Source organism: Bubalus kerabau, chromosome 3 (genome assembly GCF_029407905.1).
Source record: "Bubalus kerabau isolate K-KA32 ecotype Philippines breed swamp buffalo chromosome 3, PCC_UOA_SB_1v2, whole genome shotgun sequence".
NCBI lineage: Eukaryota > Metazoa > Chordata > Mammalia > Artiodactyla > Bovidae > Bubalus > Bubalus kerabau.
The window spans coordinates 17,029,249-17,051,305 of NC_073626.1; the positions used below are offsets into that span (position 1 = coordinate 17,029,249).

General features: G+C 38.0%; 1 protein-coding gene across 1 annotated transcript; it reads left to right on the forward strand.

The window, feature by feature from the left end:
- Window positions 1-3,105: 3,105 nt before the first annotated feature.
- On the forward strand, window positions 3,106-19,273 carry LOC129647154 (prolactin). The gene is made up of 5 exons (XM_055574365.1): window positions 3,106-3,250; window positions 13,426-13,607; window positions 15,971-16,078; window positions 18,113-18,292; window positions 18,922-19,273. The coding sequence occupies exons 1-5, from the start codon at window positions 3,106-3,108 to the stop codon at window positions 19,111-19,113; spliced, it is 807 nt and encodes a 268-aa protein (XP_055430340.1). The 3' UTR covers window positions 19,114-19,273.
- The last annotated feature ends 2,784 nt before the right edge of the window (window positions 19,274-22,057 follow it).

The window sequence follows — 22,057 nt, forward strand, 5'->3', positions numbered from 1 at the left end:
AAAGAGTCGGACACGATTGAGAGACTGAACTGAACTGAAACAAAAATTTTAAAGTTTCTACACACAAATAAGACACAGATCTGGGCAAGGAAATACAGTAAATTTCATTAGCCCTCCATAATCTGGGGATGTAGAACCTACACATATGGAGGGCATTTCTATTACAACACCATTTTATAAAGGGATCTGAGCATCTGTGGAGCTTATATCCATCGAGGTCCTGGAACAAATGCCCCCTGCATATTGAGGGACAACTGTACTTCTTGAGATTGTTTGAAAAAATAACAGGAACAAATCTTCTGTCTGGATATTTGAGATTGAATTTCTCTTTAGAGTCTTGCTATTCAGTCACTAAGTCATGTCCAACTCTTTGTGACTCCATGGACTGCAGCATGCCAGCCTTCCCTGCCCTTCACCATCTCCTGGGGTTTGCTCAAACTCATGTTCATTGAGTTGGTGATGCCATCCAACCATCTCAACCTCCATTGTCCTCGTCTTCTCCCGCCTTCAATTGAATCATATAAATTCTACTTAATTTTTTAAACTTCATTTAAACTCCTTCATTAGGAGTTTGAAAAACCTAGTTATTTCATCAGATCAGATCAGATCAGTCACTCAATCGTGTCTGACTCTTTGCAACCCCATGAATCGCAGCACGCCAGGCCTCCCTGTCCATCACCAACTCCCAGAGTTCACTGAGACTCACGTCCATTGAGTCAGTGATGCCATCCAGCCATCTCATCCTCTGTCATCCCCTTCTCCTCTTGCCCCCAATCCCTCCAAGCATCAGAGTCTTTTCCAATGAGTCAACTCTTCGCATGAGGTGGCCAAAGTACTGGAGTTTCAGCTTTAGCATCATTCCATCCAAAGAAATCCCAGGGCTGATCTCCTTCAGAATGGACTGGTTGGATCTCCCTGCAGTCCAAGGGACTCGCAGGAGTCTTCTCCAGCACCACAGTTCAAAAGCATCAGTTCTTCGGCGCTCAGCCTTCTTCACAGTCCAACTCTCACATCCATACATGACCACTGGAAAAACCATAGCCTTGACTAGACGGACCTTTGTTGGCAAAGTAATGTCTCTGCTTTTCAATGTGCTATCTAGGTTGGTCATAACTTTCCTTCCGAGGAGTAAGCGTCTTTTAATTTCATGGCTGCAGTCACCATCTGTAGTGATTTTGGAGCCCAAAAAATAAAGTCTGACACTGTTTCCACTGTTTCCCCATCTATTTCCCATGAAGTGATGGGACTGGATGCCATGATCTTCGTTTTCTGAATATTGAGCTTTAAGCCAACTTTTTCACTCTCCTCTTTCACTTTCATCAAGAGGCTTTTAGTTCCTCTTCACTTTCTGCCATAAGGGTGGTGTCATCTGCATATCTGAGGTTATTGATATTTCTCCCGGCAATCTTGATTCCAGCTTGTGTTTCTTCCAGTCCAGCGTTTCTCATGATGTACTCTGCATGTAAGTTAAATGAACAGGGTGACAATATAGAGCCTTGATGAACTCCTTTTCCTATTTGGAACCAGTCTGTTGTTCCATGTCCAGTTCTAACTGTTGCTTCCTGACCTGCATACAAATTTCTCAAGAGGCAGGTCAGGTGGTCTGGTATTCCCATCTCTTTCAGAATGTTCCACAGTTTATTGTGATCCACACAGTCAAAGGCTTTAGCATAGTCATAGGCTTATCTTAAAAAAGTGTTCGTAAATGATAAAATATGTGTTCATATATTCTTGATGTGACCTTAATGGAAAGCTTTATTTAAACCAAACTTGAAGACCTCCTCAGTTTCATAGCTGTATCCAGTATATGCTCCTTGATTTTCTATTTATCCAAATGGACATTAACATTCTTGTGATGTACAGCTGAAAGTAAAGTCAAGCTCTTATTCTGCAGTTATTAAAAGAAATTTATAGCTTATACTCATTTTCTTTCTTTATGAAGTGAATGTCCCTTCCTGGAAGAAACACCCTATCTTTCATCTATTAAGTTAATTTATATGATATGAATACAAAATAGCCTATAAAAGATAGAACATTCAAATCCCATATCATCTATAGTGGTAATAATAATATTGCTTCTCTCAAGTGGCCAACATATAACCTTTTTTTAAATCTACAAAAATTCTCTGACTTTCATTCTACTAATGATGTAGAGTTGTCAAGTGTAAAAACAAAATGAAGATGTTATGACGTATACAATACTCAAATCAGTAAAAGAATTCTTAGAGACCAAAATGGCAGACAAACCAAAGACTAATTTGGAGAAGTAGTAAAATTACTAGCTTTTCATCCCTTATCTACACAACTCATTAAGACATATTCAAACAAATGTATTGTTTTATAACATAATTTAAAATCATTCTCAAAATCTCTTTGGCAGTGGTAATGTTTCCTTAATGGCTCTGAAGAGTTTACAACTGTTATTTCTCTCTCTCTCTCTATCTTTGGGAACCCAGTTACCCTGGCAATTTCCCTTGAAGTAATGTGTTTCTCAATTTGCCCTCAAGGTCACATCTGCATCTCCTCACCAAGACTCACCGTCACCCACATAGTAAGTTCAGAGGGTACAGGTGGGTATGGTTATAGGAGGCAAAAAGAAATATTAATGGTATGACAAAAAAACTACAGTTCCTGTGCCAGTTCTGTCAATAACTACATATGGTCAACACATTTTCTTCATGTGTAAAATGAGATATTGGTTAGATTGACTCTATGGGTCCTCTGATCTCAAATACTATGATTTAGACAAATTACAGATTGTTCAGAAGTTGCCCTTCAGGATGATTAGTCTTCCTGATGGATAAACAGATTGAAATTGAAATGGACATAATCAGGAGAAAATGGAAGAGAAGCTATTATAAATATTCAGGTCAAGATAACCTAGAGAGAGGAGAAAAGAAAATGTTATGCATGTTAGACAGACAGAGTAATTGCAACATACCCAGTGGTTGAGTGTGAGTCAAGAGAGACAGAAGAAAAGGAAAGAAACACACCCCTGAGATGTTAAGTGTAGGTGACTGAGAACATATTTAAGAGAAAAGATGGGTAGTTAAAGATTTTTTAAAAATAGTTCATCATATCTTGGTTGAAGACATATAGGTTGAAATGTCTAACAAGTTGATGGCAGCTCGGAAGAGAGTCGGGGAAAGAGCGAGTTTGGATCATCTTCACGGATATGACAAAGTCATGACACTGAATATGACAGCCAATGGGAAGAATGCCACTGGCAGTGATGAATGCCCAAAAAAATGTTTGACATTTCAAAGGACTCCGGGAGTTATTTAGATCCAGCGATTAAAAAAAAAAAAAATCACTGGTGGCTAGTAAGGGAAAAGCAAATAAAACAAACTGTGCTAAGTTACTTCAGTCGTGTCCAACTCTTTGTGACGCTATGGACTTAGCCTGCCAGGCTCTTCTGTCCATGGGATTTTCCAGGCAAGAATACTGGAGTGAGTTGCCATTTCTTTCTCCAAAACAAACTGAACTACTTCTATATTCTTATGGGCCATATTCTATTAGAAAATTGCTACATTTTCATTACAGTCAGGTATAATGTCATTTATCATAGATGTTTCATAGGTGTTTGAAATACATACACACATAATCTACTCCTACTCTTATGTCTTTATTAATTTCCCCTCATGTTTTCATAGTATATGCTTTATGTTTCGGTTCCTATTATTAAATGCACAAAGACTGTTGATAGCTTTGTCTCCGTTATAGATTGTCCACAACAAGATCACATGGCCCTTTGCATTAACAATTTTTGCTTTACCTTTAAACTTGCCTAAGGGCTTCCTTGGTGGCTTATTCAGTAAAGAACCCCCCTGTAAAGCAGGAGATTGCCAGCAATGTAGGAGACCTGGGTTCGATCCATGAGTTGGGAAGTTTCCCTGGAGAAGGAAATGGCAACCCACTCAGTATTCTGGCTTGGGAAATCCCATGGACAGAGGAGCCTGGTGGTCCCCAGTCCTTGGGGACACAATGAGTCGGACATGACTTAGCGACTAAACCACCACCATTAGTAAATTTACTACTCCAGCAAAGTTTTTTCATTTTATTTTTTGTGGATTAAACAGATGAGTAATATAAAGAATTATCAGGCTACGATAAAAGAATAAGGAGTTTGGGGTTCACATGTACATACATCTATATTTAAAACAGATAACAAGGGCCTACTGTAGAGCACAGGAGGCGCTACCCAACAATTTAAAATAATTTGCTTAAAGTGGTTTTTTGTACTTTAACTTTGCTTAGCTACTTCATTTTAGATCTCAGCATTAGGGTTCTCATCACTGGAGCTACTGACTTTTTGGATGGCATTCCGTTTTGCTTTGGGGGCTTTGTGGTGTGTTCTGGGCTATTTAGCAGCATCTCTGGCCTCTACTCAGTAGATGCCAGGAGCACTGCCATCTTCAATTATGACAATCAGAAATGCCTTCAGACACAAATGAATGTCCTCTAGGGGGAGAGGCCAAAATCTACCCCTAGATCTGTGTCCTTTGAAAACAACTATTTCAGATATATCACTAATTTTGTTTTGGAAATACCACCTATTGGGATTTTAAAGAAATTGAGTCATATTTTCTTTAATGAGTAAACTTATCCCATAATGCATTTGATGTTTGATTCTATTCTGGTCTCTATATTTTTTGTTGCTTATGTTTCCTTGTTTCTAGTTTTTGTTAAATGGAAAATACATTTTGTGTGTTCCTATGTGTGCGTGTGTGTTTGATATTTCCTTTTTACTGAGAAACTAAAGAATTTATAATCTGTTCTCATATCTCATATGTAATATATATGCTAGCATATACCTACCTATCATCTATCTACTTACATAGCTGTATATAAATGGGTTTCTTTTTCTTGGGTTGGTTTTGGTCACTGCCTCCTGTACAATATTACAAACCTACATCCATAGTTCTTCAGGCACTCTGTCTATCAGATTTAATGCCTTGAATCTATTTGTCATTTCCCCTGTATAATCATAAGGGATTTGATTTAGGTTATACCTGAATGGCCTAGTGGTTTTCCCTATGTTCTTTAATTTAAGTCTGAATTTTGCAATAAGGAGCTCATGACCCGAGCCACTGTCAGCTCCTGGTCTTGTTTTTTTCTGTTCATATTGAGCTTCTCCATCTTTAGTTGCAAACAATATAATCAATCCGATTTCATATTGACCATCTGGTGATGTCCATGTGTAGAGTTGTCTCTTGTGTTGTTGAAAAACGATGTTTGCAAGCGAGTACAAAGAATGTCTATATAGGTAGACATACTTTATATTGTTATATAAATACATGTGTATATATAAACATGTATATACACATGTGTGTGTGTATATATATATATGTATATATATTTATTTTGATCAATAGAGCATTCCATCAAGGAATTCATTCTTATTTATATTTCAACCCCAAATGATAAATAGGAGTTTGCAAACAATTGTCACTTTAGTTAATCACTAAATATCAAAACCTATATTACACTAGTAAGACATGTTGCATTTAATGAATAAATAAGAAAAAAAGATGGATGGACATGTCACAGCTAAGATACTGTAAAGAAATTTTAATACAAAAATGTAATGAAGGATGATGGGAATACAGACTAGAACTGGAGGATATTATTTCCTGTTGAGAACCAATCCTATTTTCAATCTGAATTCTTTCTATATATTGGAAAGGATAAACAGTGAAAAAAGACAGGAGAGATAGCTCATCAACACATGTATGGCTTTATGAATTATTACAATATCAAAATACTTCTCCTGATCGACACAGATATGTTACCCTGAGTTTCCAAGCACCTTGACTTCCCTTGAAGGTTTCTGCCTCATCTTAGGGATTCCTACTCTCTCACCACAATGGAATGATTAAAGAAATGAAACATATCAGATTAGGGAGCCTCAAGGACCCTGGTCTACTGTTATAGCTTCCTGTTCTGTTTGGTGGTACTCAGGCTAATGATAAAATTTAAAATTATCTCTGGAAGAAGACATGGCTGAGTCCCATTTCCTATTAGACAATCTTTCCTTTTCCCTCTGACTCTCGCTTGAAGTATGTATGCTTCAGATCCACTTGCCTGTAGACAAGGAATACACACAACAATATCTAAATATGAAAAGCTTTTGCAAGTTAATAATCTGCCCCACATAAAGTTAGCATACAGCCAAATATTTGATGCTTTTACTTGCAAAAATGAAATCTCAAGGAGAGAATCTATGAAATCTCTAGGCACATCATCCTTGGATCTGGCATTATTTTATATTAGGCATTAAAACTTGTCCAAAGGTATAGAGGATTCAAAACACCCATATGATAAGAAACTCATAGAATAAGCTAACACAACTCATGGATCTAGATCAGAGGATATGAATATCCTGTAAGTGAAAAAAAAAAAAAAAGAAACATGAAATTACAGGGGAAATTTTCATTTCCAAATGCTTCCAATATTGCTTTCTTATTTAAGGAACAAATGCCCTCAAGACACTGTTGACAAATCAAGTTATCTAGAGTTATTTAGAGAAGCTGATGATTTGCAAAGCCCTAGTAAAGTGACAAGCATTGAACTTGTGGGGAAAAAAATATATGTCTTAATACAAATGAAGTTAATGTACATAACAGAATGTAATCAAATCAATGCTTTTGTTTATCCTGCAAACAATGTAATTCAAGAAAGCCCCATTATGATCCATCTTTTCTCCAATGTACTCTTTACATTTTCTGATCATTTATATCAAAAACAATACAGGCAACTCTACTGAATACACTGTAATAGCCTATATGGGAAAGGAATCTAAGAAAAAGTGGATATATGTATATGGGAAACTGGTTCACTTTGTTGTACACCTGAAACACAACATTGCAAATCAGGTAGACTACAACAAAAATGAAAACAAAACAAAACATAAAACCCAAACAAACAAAAACAACACATATCCTATCTGATTTTCTTTTGAAGAGGAGAAATCGATTTATTTAGAGAGAAGCACACGCAACATAGTGGCCCATCTCAAAAGGTGCTGTGTTATGTGATCAGTTGCTCAGTCATGTCCGATTCTTTGCAGCCCCAAGGACTGTAATCAGCCAGGCTCCTCAATCCATGGACTATTCCAGGCAAGAATACTGCAGCGGGTTGCCAATTCCTACTCCAGGGAATCTTACTGATTCATGATGAAATCCACATCTCTATGTCTCTGTGTTGGCAGATGGGTTCTTTGCCACTAACACCACCTGAGAAGCCCCCTCAGAAGGTGAGAGGCCCTGAAATATGGGCTGGTTCATTTTTATGGTCTGGGTAATTCCATAGGCTAAAGAGTGGGAGTATTATTCCAACTATTTTGGAGAGGGGGCAGATTTCCAGGAATTGGGCCACTGTCCACTTTTGACCTTTTATGGTTGGCCTCAGAGCTGTCATAGCACTGGTGGGCGAGTCATTTAGCTTGCTAATGCGCTACAATGAGAGTATCCCAGATTCAACTTCTTATCTGATCTTTTGAAATTTTTCAATCCATAACACTATGCCTGTAGTCATTGTCAAATTAAAGACTGCCACTCCACATATAAGTGAAAACATACAGAACAAGTATAGCAAAACAAAAACAAATTCACAGATACAGAGAACAAATCAGTGGTTGCCAGAGTGGAAGGTGTGGGGATATGAGCAAAACAGGTGAAGGAGACTTGGGGGTACAAACTCCAAATATTATTTATTTCAGTTATAAAATAAATAAGTCAAAGAGATGTAATATAGAGCACAGGGAATACAGCCAAAGTTATTATACTGTAATAACTTTGTATGGATAATAGCTTAAAAAAATCTAATTACTATATTATACATCTGAAACTAATTTTATAAGTCAACTATACTTCAATCAAAAATAATAATGATAAAAAGACAATTCATTACTAGTGTAAGTTGAAATGTCCTTGTGATCCATTTATTCTGATGATTTTAACCACCTAAATTTCTTTAGCTCTTTAATATTCCATACTATATCCAGACAACTTTCAAGTTATGTGAAGTATTTAAAATATTTCTGCATCATTAAGGAAAAAAAGAAAAAATATTATTTCAATCTTAAAAATAGATGAACAAAAGAAAATATAAAGAGCATATAGGCTCCATTTCTAATTAGGGATGAAATCCAACCTGATGTTACTTAGTATTAGAAGCTTTTAGAAAGGATGGTAAATATATCTGTTAGTTTTAGGAACTAAAAATATCATGGAGAATTGAACATTATTTGAGCTATTTATTCAGCCACTTGACAGAAATCAATCACCAAGTTTAATCCTAAACTCTCAGCCCAAAAATGGCAATGAATGAATATCTGTCAATAGAAACAGACAAGTCCATTCTTAGTGAACTTCTTGATTGCTCTAATGTAATGGCAAGTTTTGATAAAGAGGAAGATCTGCAAAAGAGCACATACAAAAATTAAGGTAGATAGGCAGTGACATATGAGAAAGACGGATAAGACAGTTATGACATTTTATATAAAATAAGCTTTTTACATTATTTCAACCCACTCCAGGTCTCTTGCCTGGAAAATCCCATGGATGGAGGAGACTGGTAGGCTGCAGTCCATGGGGTCACTAGGAGTCAGACATGACTGAGTGACTTCACTTTCCCTTTTCAGTTTCATGCATTGGAGAAGGAAATGGCAACCCACTCCAGTATTCTTGACTGGAGAAACCCAGGGATGGGGGAGCCTGGAGGGCTGCCGTCTATGGGGTCTCCCAGAGTCAGACACGACTGAAGCGACTTAGCAGCAGCAGCAGTTTGTGTTATTTAGCTATGGCAGTATCCTTTTAACAGGAAATATAGGGCTGTGAATCAGCAAGAAAGCACACAAGAAATTTTACAGAGAAACATGGACCTCTTTGGAATCAAATAGATCAGTTGGCCTCCATTGAATAAACAACTTAGGCTTTTTAAATTACTTTTTTCCTCGCTATCTACAAAAGGTGAAGCACCTTTAAATTTTAAGATTAAGTTGTCAATTCTTAGGGCAGATTTTCCTATTATTAAGTTTCAGGAAAGGAGGGGAAATTGGGGCAGCATTAATTTCTTTACAAATGGCACTGCTCTCAACAACTCAGACTTTCACTGTCCAGGGAAAAACAGATACCAAGCGTGGCATTTTGACCCAGCTTTAAGTTGACGGAGTCTATATAGCATCATACTTGATTCATTTCATGCAAAATCAGTATTGCTTAAGCTAAGGCAGTTAGGAGAATAGTTTTTAAGTGACGTTAGTCTTTGTTACGATTTCTAAGTCCCCATAAGCGCACTTGGGTAATTGCTAAAGCATAAATACAGCAGGAGAAACTATAGAAAATATGAATGCAATAAAGAGATTATTTTCTTAATACAGCTCACTTGTCAATTTACTCTGAGAGACATATGGTAAAATTGAAACTAAAGGTCACAGGCTGCTTGAGATGCATGAACTTAAAAATTAAAGAAAGTCATCAACAACTTGGTTTATATTCATTACAGTCATTTCATTCAGGAAATCTCTAAAAGGCAAGTGGAACTTTTGAGCCCATGAAAGATGAATTTTTGTCACGTTGGTCCTAGAGTGGCTTGAAGTCAGAGAATTAAAGCTATCATAAGTTAATAACAGTTTGTGTAATCTTACCCTTAAGGAAAGTGAACATGACTGTTTAGAATTTTGTTTTACTGCATTTACCAGAGTTTGTGTGTGTGTGTGTGTGTGTGTATGTGTGTGTGTTTGCCCTTGAAAACCACTGTCACTTCCCCAGTATGAACTCCCTAAAGTTAGGGGTGAGTTTTGTGTTCATTGTAGAAGAGAGGGCAACGTATGTTGGAGGATTCATTTTCCAGCCCTCTTCACATCCCTCCTGATTTCTCTTGAAGTGATAAACCTTTCGGCATCTAACTTGACTAATTACCTCTATATCCTTGCCATTTAAACTCGCCATCCCACTGTTTCTCAATCTGTAAACTGGGGACGAAAAATATAACTTTACATACATGTTAAAATCAAAAGACTTATGTGAAAATGCACATTTTACCACAGAGATATATCCTTTTAGAAAGGACAAAACAGAATGTGTAAAAATCAAGAAAAAAAAATGAGGAAAATGTATTGAGAGTATAACAGGAACTGAAAATCTTACTTACTCATCCTTATTCTATATTTCTTAGTATTTAGTGTGTAAATTTTGAAATCTTGACTTCAGCCAGCAATTTTGAATGAGAATAAAAATACTCTTTGATAATACATGAGACACCTAAGTGAAAGATAATGTTATATTCAAGAAACTGCAGAGAAATAAAGGCAAATGTTACAATAAATGACTGCTATAATTTTATAGTTCCTCTAACTCAAACTAGTCTCCAGATCTCACCATCATTATCTCTCTCATTTCCTTTCAGTCTAATTAATCAAAATCCTTCCTAGATGTTCATTTCTGGTCAGTATGTCTTCCTGAATATGAATAAGAAATAGAATACCATTCAATGTTTGAAATTATGGGGGTAATCTCAATGACGGAAATAGATGACTGGCAAAAGGGAAGGGAATGCCTGATTAAATATATTCATGAAGATGTCAAAGCCTTATAAAGCCAACATTTGGGGAAGAGAAAGCCATAGGACGAGAGCTTCCTGGTGAAGTGTGTTTCTTGAAATCATCACCACCATGGACAGCAAAGGTTCGTCACAGAAAGGTATGTACAGCAGCTTGTGGAGTTGTTGGGTTTTATCGATGTTCCAATGGGGGCATTAATTTGAAATTTGAGGAAATATTCTCTTAGGTTTCAGGATTACAGAGTTTAGAAGAACTAGCTAATCCTGCTCTAGAAGTCAATTGTATAGGGGCACAATAGGACAGTGGTTCTTGAATGGAGGACTGTCTTCCAGAGACATTTGGTTAATGTCTGGAGATGGTTTTAGTTGTCTTAATAAGGGGCAGGGGTGCAACTGGTACCCAGGGGGCAGAGATCAGAGATGTTGCTAAGCATACTACAATGCATAAGTTAGCCCCCAGAACAAGTACTTATCCAGCTCAGGGTGCCAATCATGTCAAAGTTGAGAAACCTTAGACTGGAATAAGACCAAAAATGTCTCTGAGTACAATTTATCACAACTCCAGAAGGTAGAAACAAACATTTTCTAGTTACCAAGATTCTTATGTGGTGTGGCTAAGATGAGTCAGTCTGATGAAACTTTTAACTCTGAAGTTATAATACAGACAGTGACAGCAGAGTTGTCTCCTACAATACTTTGTTGACTGGGTTTAATCCAAATATCTTAGAAGAAAACACAGGCTAGTAACAATAATCGCCTTTACTTTCTTGGTTGACATTCGCTAGAAAAAGAAATTGCAGATAACTAATGAGAACTTACTGTATAGCATGGACAAATCTACTCAGTGCTCTCTGGTGACCTAACTGGGAAGGAAATTCAAAAAAGAGGGTATATATGTATACGTATAGCTAATTCACTTTGCTACACAGCAGAAACTAGCATAATATTCTAAAGCAATTATATTCCGATAAAAATTAATTTAACAAAAGAAATTGTAAGACAAAGAAATTAATTACAAAATTTATCTTATGAAACAACAAAAACATTTCTTTTTTATCTCATCTTAGGCTGTGGAAATAAGTCCTTCAGATGATAAAGGTTCAGATAAATGTAGTCAGAGTTAAAGAATATCTATCCAGTTATGAATTTCCTAGAACCAATATTCCAATTTCTCTATCTGTAAAGTACTTTTTATTTATACTTGTAGATGAAACAGTTAATCAGCTGTGTTACATGACTGTAAAGTACCTAAAATAATCTCTTTGGAAATATGCCTTTGAAAAATTAAAAGACTGTTATATGAATTATCTCACAATATTGATACTTTTATTTTGCAACTAAAAGGTTGTTCATTCTGTACTACATTCTATACTAAATAGTCTTTTAGATATTTTCAGGTGTTGAGGGTTAGGTATTTTTTCACCCTAAATCTTTAGCCCTTGCCTCATTTTGTTTTGGACACTTTCCAATTACATTTATTCAAGATTCCAGAGGAAAGGAGTTTTTTGGTAAACACATTTCTACATTCTTTGTTTTATTTGGAGCAATTTGAACTTAAATATGATTTACATCATCCTTTTTTTTCTTTTGAAAGTGTAAGTTACTGATATGTTAGTGGTTCATATCAGTCCATCTGCTGAGATAGTAAATTGGTGACTACATTGTCTCTGCTAATTGTAAAGGACTTTAAAAATGAAAGTTTTATAGACAGAGCAGAATGAGTGGATAAAATCGTCTTTCTAGGGTCACTGCTGTCATGCAAAGACAAAATATTTTTCTCTACTAGTAATGGCAATGATCGCTGCAAGCACGGGTCATCACAGCTACTGATGTGGTCCCTGTTACACACATGCAACCCAAGAGCCCAACTGCCTGTGTGTTGTGACATGAGAAAGTGAAAAGATGACAGTGTGGTCCCCAGTCACCTCCATCTGCTAATCATGGGACTTGGGGGAAAATCACTTGCCCTAAGTCATTGTTTATTAATAAAATCTGATGATAATAATGGAGATCACTGGAAAGAGCCCTGATGCTGCGAAAGATTGAAGGCAATACAAGAAGTGGGCAAGAGAGGATGAAATGGTTAAATAGTATCATTGACTCAACAGACATGAATTTGAGTGAACTCCAGGATATAATGAATGAAGGGAAGCCTAGACTGCTGCAGTCTATGGGTGACAAAGAGACCGGACTTAGTTATGCACAACAATAATACAGTGAAGGCCAAGGCTATCTCAGAGGATTATCATGAAACACAAATTTTACACATTTTTAAAAGCTTTTAGCAAAGTATCAAGGAAATGGATGGGGTTAGCAGATCCAAGATGCAGTATCCTTTTTCTCTTAGAATTCTCTTTGTGTTCAATAATAGGGTTCAGGAAGTCATGTGATTCTTCTTACCCACCGTGATGGTAAACCATACAGATCAACTGTGCTGTTCTTGCCATTTCAGTGTCTAAAATGCAAGCATTAGTCAGTAACAGTGAAAAAATTACAAACTCCTACAAGCTGCTGAGGATCTGCAGAGAATCCCAAGACATTAAACTATCGTAGGAGAATGACCTAAACATGCTGACTCACATTAATTTAAATTCCAAATGTTTGCAGAACACAGGAGCACTTCTGGGAGCAATACAAAAATGCATGGAGTAACCTACTTCTGCAACTATATATCTGTGCAAATATCATCATCCATCTAAATTTACACAGTGGAAGGTGTTGCTTCTTCCCCACCCCAGCTGCTACAGCACCAGATCCTGCTCAGGGCAACGGGGAGAGATGAGGCCTCCCTGGACAGGATGGCTTTTGCTAACCTTGAGCTAATACCTCATCTCAGAGCGGCTCATGTTTTTATTTAAGCAGGGTCCCGCCTGCTCCTGCTGCTGGTGGTGTCAAATCTACTCTTGTGCCAGGGTGTGGTCTCCACCCCCGTCTGTCCCAATGGGCCTGGCAACTGCCAGGTGTCCCTTCGAGACCTGTTTGACCGGGCAGTCATGGTGTCCCACTACATCCATGACCTCTCCTCGGAAATGTTCAACGAATTTGTAAGTACTGTATTTCTTGCTTATTTCCAGAAGAAACCTTTGCGTAAGTGACTGGGCTATACTATCCTTTAAACAAGAAGGCTGCATCAGCCAAACTTCAAAGAACACACTTTCTAGGTCAAATAAGACATTAGCTCATAAGATGTGGTAACTGAAGAAAAGATGTTTCATGAAATCTCAATGATTCTTAAGCAGTGACATACCTGTTTCAATTTGCTTTTATTTGTTAAATTTCCAAAATAAATTTAAAGCACCTGTATTTGTCAGCTTGGACTCTCATAGCAGAATACCATAGACTCAGTAGATTAAACAACAGAACTTTATTTCCTCGCACTTCTGGGGGCTGGAGGTCCCGGATCAGGGTGCCAGCAAGGTCAGTTTCTGGTAAGGGCTCTGTCTACCCAGGTTGGCTTCTCCCTGTGTCCATGCAGGGTTGGGGGCAGGGAAGAGAAACAGAGGAAAGGCACAGAGACAAAAGAAAACTCTCTGGTGTTTCTCTTCATAAAGACTCTAACATATTGGATCAGTGTTCCACCCTACAAGCTCATTTAACTTTAATTAATCCTCATAATCTTCTGAGCTTCCCTTGTCGCTCAGCTGGTAAAGAATCTGCCGGCAATGTGGGAGACCTGGGTTCGATCCCTGGGTTGGGAAGATCCCCTGGATAAGGGAAAGGCTACCCACTCCAGTATTCTGGTCTGGAGAATTCCATGGACTGTATAGTCCATGGACTCGCTAAGAGTGGGACACAAATGAGCGATTTTCACTTTCATTGCCAATCTTCATAAGGGCTTCCTAGGTGGTGCTCGTGGGGAAGAACCCTCCTGCCAATGCAGGAGACATAAAAGATGCAGGTGCAATCCCTGGGTCAGGAAGATGCCCTGGAGGAGGGCATGACAACCCACTCCAGTATTCTTGCCTGGAGAATCTCCATGGACAGAGGAGCCTGGAGGGCTATAGTCCACAGGGTTGCAAATAGCAGTGTACAACTGAAGCGTAGCTTGCACACAGTCTTCATAAAGGCCCTTTTCCAAACACAGTACTTTGGAGATTTTTGCTTCAACACATGAATTTGGGGGAGAAGGAAATGGCAACCCACTCCAGTGTTCTTGCCTGGAGAATCCCAGGGACGGGGGAGCCTGGTGGGCTGCCATCTATGGGGTTGCACAGAGTCGGACACGACTGAAGCGACTTAGCAGCAGCAGCAGCATTCAGTTCATAACAGTACCTGACAAAAAGCACTCTTAGGTGGGGCTGGGAAAAAGAAGCATCTTGATTTTCTGGTCCTTCAGTGTCCCTCTGGGCATTCTTCACCCAGCACACAGTAAATAGCCAATCAATGGGAACTGCACTTCAGTGAACTGGGTGGATGGAACATATTAGACAGAGCTGAATTCCTGTAATGAAAACAAATAATGATAGTTTTTTAAATGCTACAAATTACTGTTCTAAGATGTGCAATATATGGGTTTATAACTACAATAGAATGCTTGGTTTATAATTGGAAACAAAATTATTCTCTTTCTGATGAAATTACTTTTAAAGTTGCATACTCGTTTATGTCAATCAAGGAGCTCATAGTAGAGCACACAACTGATAAAAAATGGTGCTCAAAGTTTCTATTGAATTCATATAGTTCTTTTTATTCACTAGTTTTCCTTTCATCTTCCATTTTTGACTGTCATCTTTTTTCCAGATCTTTGAAGTAATCTCTTTAAATGCTCACAACTTTTGCTAAAGATTAGGTTTTCTTTATCACCGTGTTAGCTAGTTATTTCGACTCTCCTTCTCAGTCCATTGCTTACTATTTTCAAAAATTTTATGCCATGTTTTTCTGACTTACCATTTTCTCATCATCAACAATACTGTATTCTGCATCTGTGAAGCATACTAAGCTATAGGTTTGTGGATTCAGATTAGTCAAAGAAAAGTTATAATTATATATCTTCTTTTAAGGGAGTATATTGATTCCAACCCAAAGTAAACAAGAGATTAAATGTCTATATAGGTATCATACATATGCACTATATTTGGTTCAAATACTAAAAAAAGATGATACTTAATAAAGCAGTTAATATTTCATATTTGGGTTATTTTTAGTGTTTGCTATCCAAATAGTAACTATGGGAAGGATGAAATGAAACAAGGGAAAAAAAAGAAGGAAAGAGGTTGGAATTCAGATGACAAGCAACTGTTTTCAGAGATAATGGAAAGAAAAAGTAGGAAAAAGAATTACTTTCAATTTTTATATGACCCTCATTAAAAAATTATTCATCTATGGAACGTGTTAATATTCTGCTAAAGGTTCATTTATTGAATGCCCAAACAACCCTAACAAATTGAATTTGCTTGGTCGCTTCCAGGATAAACGGTATGCCCAGGGCAAAGGGTTCATTACCATGGCCCTCAACAGCTGCCATACCTCCTCCCTTCCTACCCCTGAAGACAAAGAACAAGCCCAACAGACCCACGTGAGTCTTTTATCCGGGTTTTCACCAGAACAAGTGAGAGAGTGCACTGGTGTTACCAGGCTTCAGGTTATTAGAGGTCATGGTAACTGGACATGCAGAGAAAGGCGGAGAAACAGTAAATAATCAAAGAGGAATTGCATTATGCAGTTGGTGAAATATGAGTAGAATCAAGGGATGACTATAAAGATCTGTAGCAGCAAAATAAATAACAGATCTATGAATTGTCCATACAGACAACATAAGTTCAACCAATGCATTAGATCCAAGGTTGCAGCCATTATACTGTATGAAAACATGAAATGAATGGAATGTCCATGTTTAAAATATAGATTTAAAAAATCCATGGATATGTAAGAAACATAACCCCAGTTTTGAGTATTCCTTGTACTAGTGACTCCTGCATGGGAGTCACTTCTACACTGCGCTACTTAAGCCACTAATTCTGCCTTTCAAGGCTCACCTGATTCTTTTACTTCTCTGACACCTACCTCATTCTTGACTGACTCCTCTATCACATCTTATTTTTAATTATAAATCTCCCCCCAAAAATGGGTCCTAAAAAATATTATGTTTTGCTTCTCCTGGCTGTGATGATTGCCTTTGTTCTGATGACCACACATCTACCGATAAGCCTCAATCGTGTATCCCAGATCCAAATTTTTATCATTAAAATCGCTCCTTTCTGATTCCCTGAGCTAGGCACAGTGCTAGCATTATTTAAAATATTTCCACATGCACCTCCCCTTAAGTACAATCTGTTCTCTTGCTTCAGCTTTGTTAGTGATGCCAGCATTTTTTTCATCTGCTAATCTTCTTAATAAGGAGGATGATAAAATGAAGGAAGAAGGTCAAGAAGAAAAAGGACTTTTAAAATAAGTTTAAAATAAATTTAAAATTTATTGAGAGCTATTACCTTGCCATACAATTTACAAAGTGGTTTGTTTTCATTACTATGTTTAATCCTCACAAAAATTCCTGTAGCACAGTGACTGTTATTATACTTCCTGTAATATGGAAACCAAGACTCAGAAAAATTGTGGAATTTGCACCAGTCACATAGGTAGTAAGCAGTGATTCTGGATTTCTTCCAACTCAGAGCTCTCACTCTTCCTCTTTAAGCTACAATGCCCCCAGGAAAACCATGCTGCCACTCACCCTTAAGTCTGAATTTCATTTCAGCTCCCTTACTCTCACATCCCATCATGTTTCTATTGCAATGTCTGTTTGATTCTTCTCTGCTGTTCATTTTCTGTACCATTAAAGTAGTTCATGGCTACATCAAGAAATCAAGCATTTTAGTCAGAGATGCTCAGCCCCTGGGAGTTTCATGTCCAGTCCTGGTAGTAGTGAACTAGGGGGCAAAACCCTCCATTGTGAATCCCACTGATGCTGCTAATAAAGACAACACTGTGCCATTTTCTGCCCAGACACATGTCAACAAAATAGACTGCTCTGATATCAGCTTGGAGGCTGATGTTGGGATGGACTGAGGAAAGTGTGGTTAGGAATGTCATATCTTCTGCATTGCCTCTTTGTTCTGATATCATAAAAGGAACTACCAATCAAACATAAAAATACATTAATGAATACATCGATTCATTAATATGAATGAATCTCAGGGTGAAAATGAGGTGGGCACAGGTGGAGTCCTTCCTTCCTGGGTCAGGTACTCCAGGCACATACTGAGTTCCAACAAAATACTTAGATTTCTCTCCCCAGACAAGCAAAGCATTCAAATATAAAAGAACTCACTGAGTGGATGGCAGAATTTCAGAGGGAAAAAGAAAATTTTTATGTTATAAATTAGAACTAATCAGAAACATTGGTTACTAAAATAAGCCAGATTTTTAAGTATTTCAGCAAAGTATAAACCGATAGCTTACATTTTATAATTTTGCAACCTTCAAAAAATTTTCAATACATATAGGAAAACCCAGGAGTTTTTTAGGTCAGTCACTCTGAGCAAAAATTACATGTTACCAAATCCACTGAATTATGCTTATTTTAATGAGATTGTTTCCTGTGGTTGTTCAGCATGAAGTCCTTATGAGCTTGATTCTTGGGTTGCTGCGCTCCTGGAATGACCCTCTGTATCACCTAGTCACAGAGGTGCGGGGTATGAAAGGAGCCCCAGATGCTATCTTATCGAGGGCCATAGAGATTGAGGAAGAAAACAAACGACTTCTGGAAGGCATGGAGATGATATTTGGCCAGGTGAGCAGCCTCATGAAAGCTTCCTTGCTATTCTCATGAATGAGAGAGGTAATTTCTGTAATGAGGAATGAGTTTTGAACTATCTCACTGTTCAAGAACACAATTCAGGCCTTCTTTTTCTAGAACAGTATTACATAAATCAAGAACCTGTTCATTCATAGTGATAGATTCTATTGTAAGTGAATTAGAATTCCACAGCAATTTTTCACAGGTATAGTCTTTCTTGAATTGCACAGTTACACCAAAATCTTGCCTTTTCCTGGGTACAGATGGCTGAAATATTTTCAAGGATAAGAGAACTAGAGAATACAATTTGCAAGATAAATGTTTTCTTCAAAATATCCCAAGATATCCTCTACTGAAATTCAGCTTGTATTCTTTCTCTGTTCTCCTCAAACCATAGGATGCGAGTAAGAAGAAAGAAAAGAGAAGGTCAAAACCAAATACTTGAGTTCTGCTTTTAGTTTTTATTAATAAATTACTAACAGATATCTGATACACTGGCTCCAAAATCCAAGTGTAGAGACTTTCATGTATCTTCCCTAATTTTTAATTTGATAATTAGAAAGAACAAAGATGAGCAAATACTACTAAAACTCATAATAACTCATTATCTTTTGGATGTTTAGGTTATTCCTGGAGCCAAAGAGACTGAGCCCTACCCTGTGTGGTCAGGACTCCCATCCCTGCAAACTAAGGATGAAGAGGCGCGTTATTCTGCTTTTTATAACCTGCTCCACTGCCTGCGCAGGGATTCAAGCAAGATTGACACTTACCTTAAGCTCCTGAATTGCAGAATCATCTACAACAACAACTGCTAAGCCCACATTCATCCTATCCATTTCTGAGATGGTTCTTAATGATCCATTCCCTGGCAAACTTCTCTGAGCTTTATAGCTTTGTAATGCATGCTTGGCTCTAATGGGTTTCATCTTAAATAAAAACAGACTCTGTAGAGATGTCAAAATCTAAGACTGCAATTTTGTCAATGTTTCTTATCTTCATTTAATAGACAATCAAATGAAAATCCTTCCTTATGATTGAGAGAAAGAAGTTCTGATTAAAATTTGTCACAAATAGCAGAAACTGACATTACAAAGAAGACCATTAACAACTTACTTTAGAACCACAGCAAATTATTCTGGGTCAAGTTATTAGAATTAAAGAATTAGATAAACATTCATTGTGTTGGTCATGCTACCAAGAAGACTGAATTCTCAGGATTTTTTTATGAAAGTCAGCCAACTTTCACAGAATTATAACAGACAATGTAAATGCTATGAAACTAGTGTACTCAAAGAGCATGAGGTTTACTGAACTGTCTAAAGATTGTTATAATGCTGTGTTAGTCCTTTTGGGCTGCTATAACAAAATATCACAGACTTAAAAACATTTAAAAACAATGGAAATGGATTTCCACTGCATGGTCAGGTGGGGCCCTCTTCTGGTCACACACTTCTTACTGTATCCTCACGTCGGGGAAGGGCTAGAGAACTCCGTGTGTCTCTTATATATAAAAGCAGTCATCTCATCCAGGAGGCTCCATCCTTCATCACCTCCATAACTTCACTACCCAAAGGCCCCACCTATGAAACACCATCACCATGGGAGTCAGGATTTCAACCTATGAAATTTCTGGGGGACACAAAGGTTGGGACTGGAGCAGATACAAAGGTGAACTGGCTCCATCCTCCTCCAGGGGATGTCTTCCCCCACACTCCACTGCATCCTCATTTCCTGCATCATTTTGCAGCATTCCATACATTCTATCACTCTGGGTTTAACAAGTCCAGCTCAGTTAAGTGTCAACTCCATCTCGTATTCAGCTTATTTAAATGTTTCTCTCTCCCCTGCTGAGGCCCTGGGAGAGCTACCAGGGAAAGCAGATATGTCCATTTCTGCAAGGTTCCTTCTCTCCCTCTCTAGATCTTCATTCTTTGGGCCATGTTGGAAGTAGGCAAGGGGTGATAAAATGAGAAAGTTCTGACATCACTGATTTATGTGGTGCTGTTGTAGCCTTCTCATGGTTAAAAGAGACTGATCTGCAATTCCCCTTGACTGACAAACATCTGTCTTGTGGGACACCCTTGTGATTTTCCAGGACATTCATAAGTTGCGGATACTCGGCAGCACAGTTTCTTTTTTAACCCGGGGAAATGTTCTAGCACCCACAACTCCCCACTTGCAGTATTCTTCACAGCCTCTGTTTCCCTCACTCTGCAAACACCATCTGGAGAAAATTAATTGGCTTAAGGTCAGCTGCCTACTAGCTGATGCACCAGAAACCCATGTATCATCAACACTCCAAACAACCGAATGGCAAAAATACTGGTGTGCATCTGATCCCCTCTTGGGGTCTCGGGACAATTCTCTGCCTGGTCACATAGACACAGAGTAGATCAGGAAGTTGGATTCATAAAAAACTGGGAAGTGAAATACCATTCTCTTCTTTTAAACTATCTTTGTCAATGATCAAACCTCCCCTATTAGGTCCCTGAATTACAAAACCCTCCAAATAGGCTAAGCCTCTATAGAGACTGGAGAGAAGTGACTGGATTAGGGTTGTTCAGCTTGTTCAACTGCTTTCAGATAACCTGCAATGAGGGCCGAGCTCTCCTGAAGAAGGCAGTGATGTTGATGGGCTGGTTTTGTAGCATAATTTGGGCTTTAGCAAGAATTCCTAGACAACAGACAATGGGAAATATTCCATCCAATATCCTGGGAGAAATGAAATAAAAAGGTAGATGGGAAGGTGGATAAAGATGAAAGAAAGAAGAGAAAGATAGAAAGTGAGTGAAAACTTGTGAAGGATGAAATGCTATTAAAACACTCTATTTAGTAAACTCTCAAATACATATGGGCTCCCCTGGTGGCGCTAGCAGTAAAGAACCTGTCTGCCAGTGCAAGAGACATAAGAGACATGGGTTCAGTCACTGGGTTGGAAAGATCCCCTGGAGAAAGGCATAGAAACCCACTCCAGTATTATTGCCTGGTTAATTTCGTAGGACAGAGGAACCTGGCAGGCTATATAGTCCATAGGTTTGCAAAGAGTTGGACACGATGCAGACACATAGGATTTCAATTTTATATTCTATGAGCAAATGTCATCTCATTTTTGTTGTCATTCAGTCACTAAGTCATGTCCTACTCTAGTGACCCCAGATACTGCAGCACACCAGAATCCTCTGTCCTCTGCTATTTCCCAGACTTTGTTCAAATTCATGTCCATTCAGTCATGTCCATGAGATAGTTAGATAGCATTAAGCATCTCATCCTCTGCCACTCACTTCTTCTTTTGCCTTCAATCTTTCCAAGCATCAGAGCCCTTTTCAATGAATTGGCTCTTGTATCAGGTGGACAAATTATTGGACTTTCAGCATCAGTCTTTCCAATGAAAATTCAAGGTTGACTTCCTTTAGGATTGACTGGTTTGATCTCCTTGCAGACAAGAAGACTCTTGGGAGTCCTCTCCAGTCCTACAATTTAAAAGCATCAATTCTTTGGTGCTTAGCTTTCTTTGTGATCCAACTCTCACACCATACTTGACTACTGGAAAACTCATAGCTTTGACTATACGGCATCTCATATTCTCCTTTTCCTTCTATTTTCTCTTCTCTTTTTCTGAAATTTTCCTTTGTTTAGGAATATTCTTTTGTTGCTACTTACTGAGTGTGATGATTCTACAAGTGAACAAAACTTGTCAACTCTTCGGCTCAGAATTCAAGGCAATTTTCTTCTGTTATACAAAGACACATTTCACACATA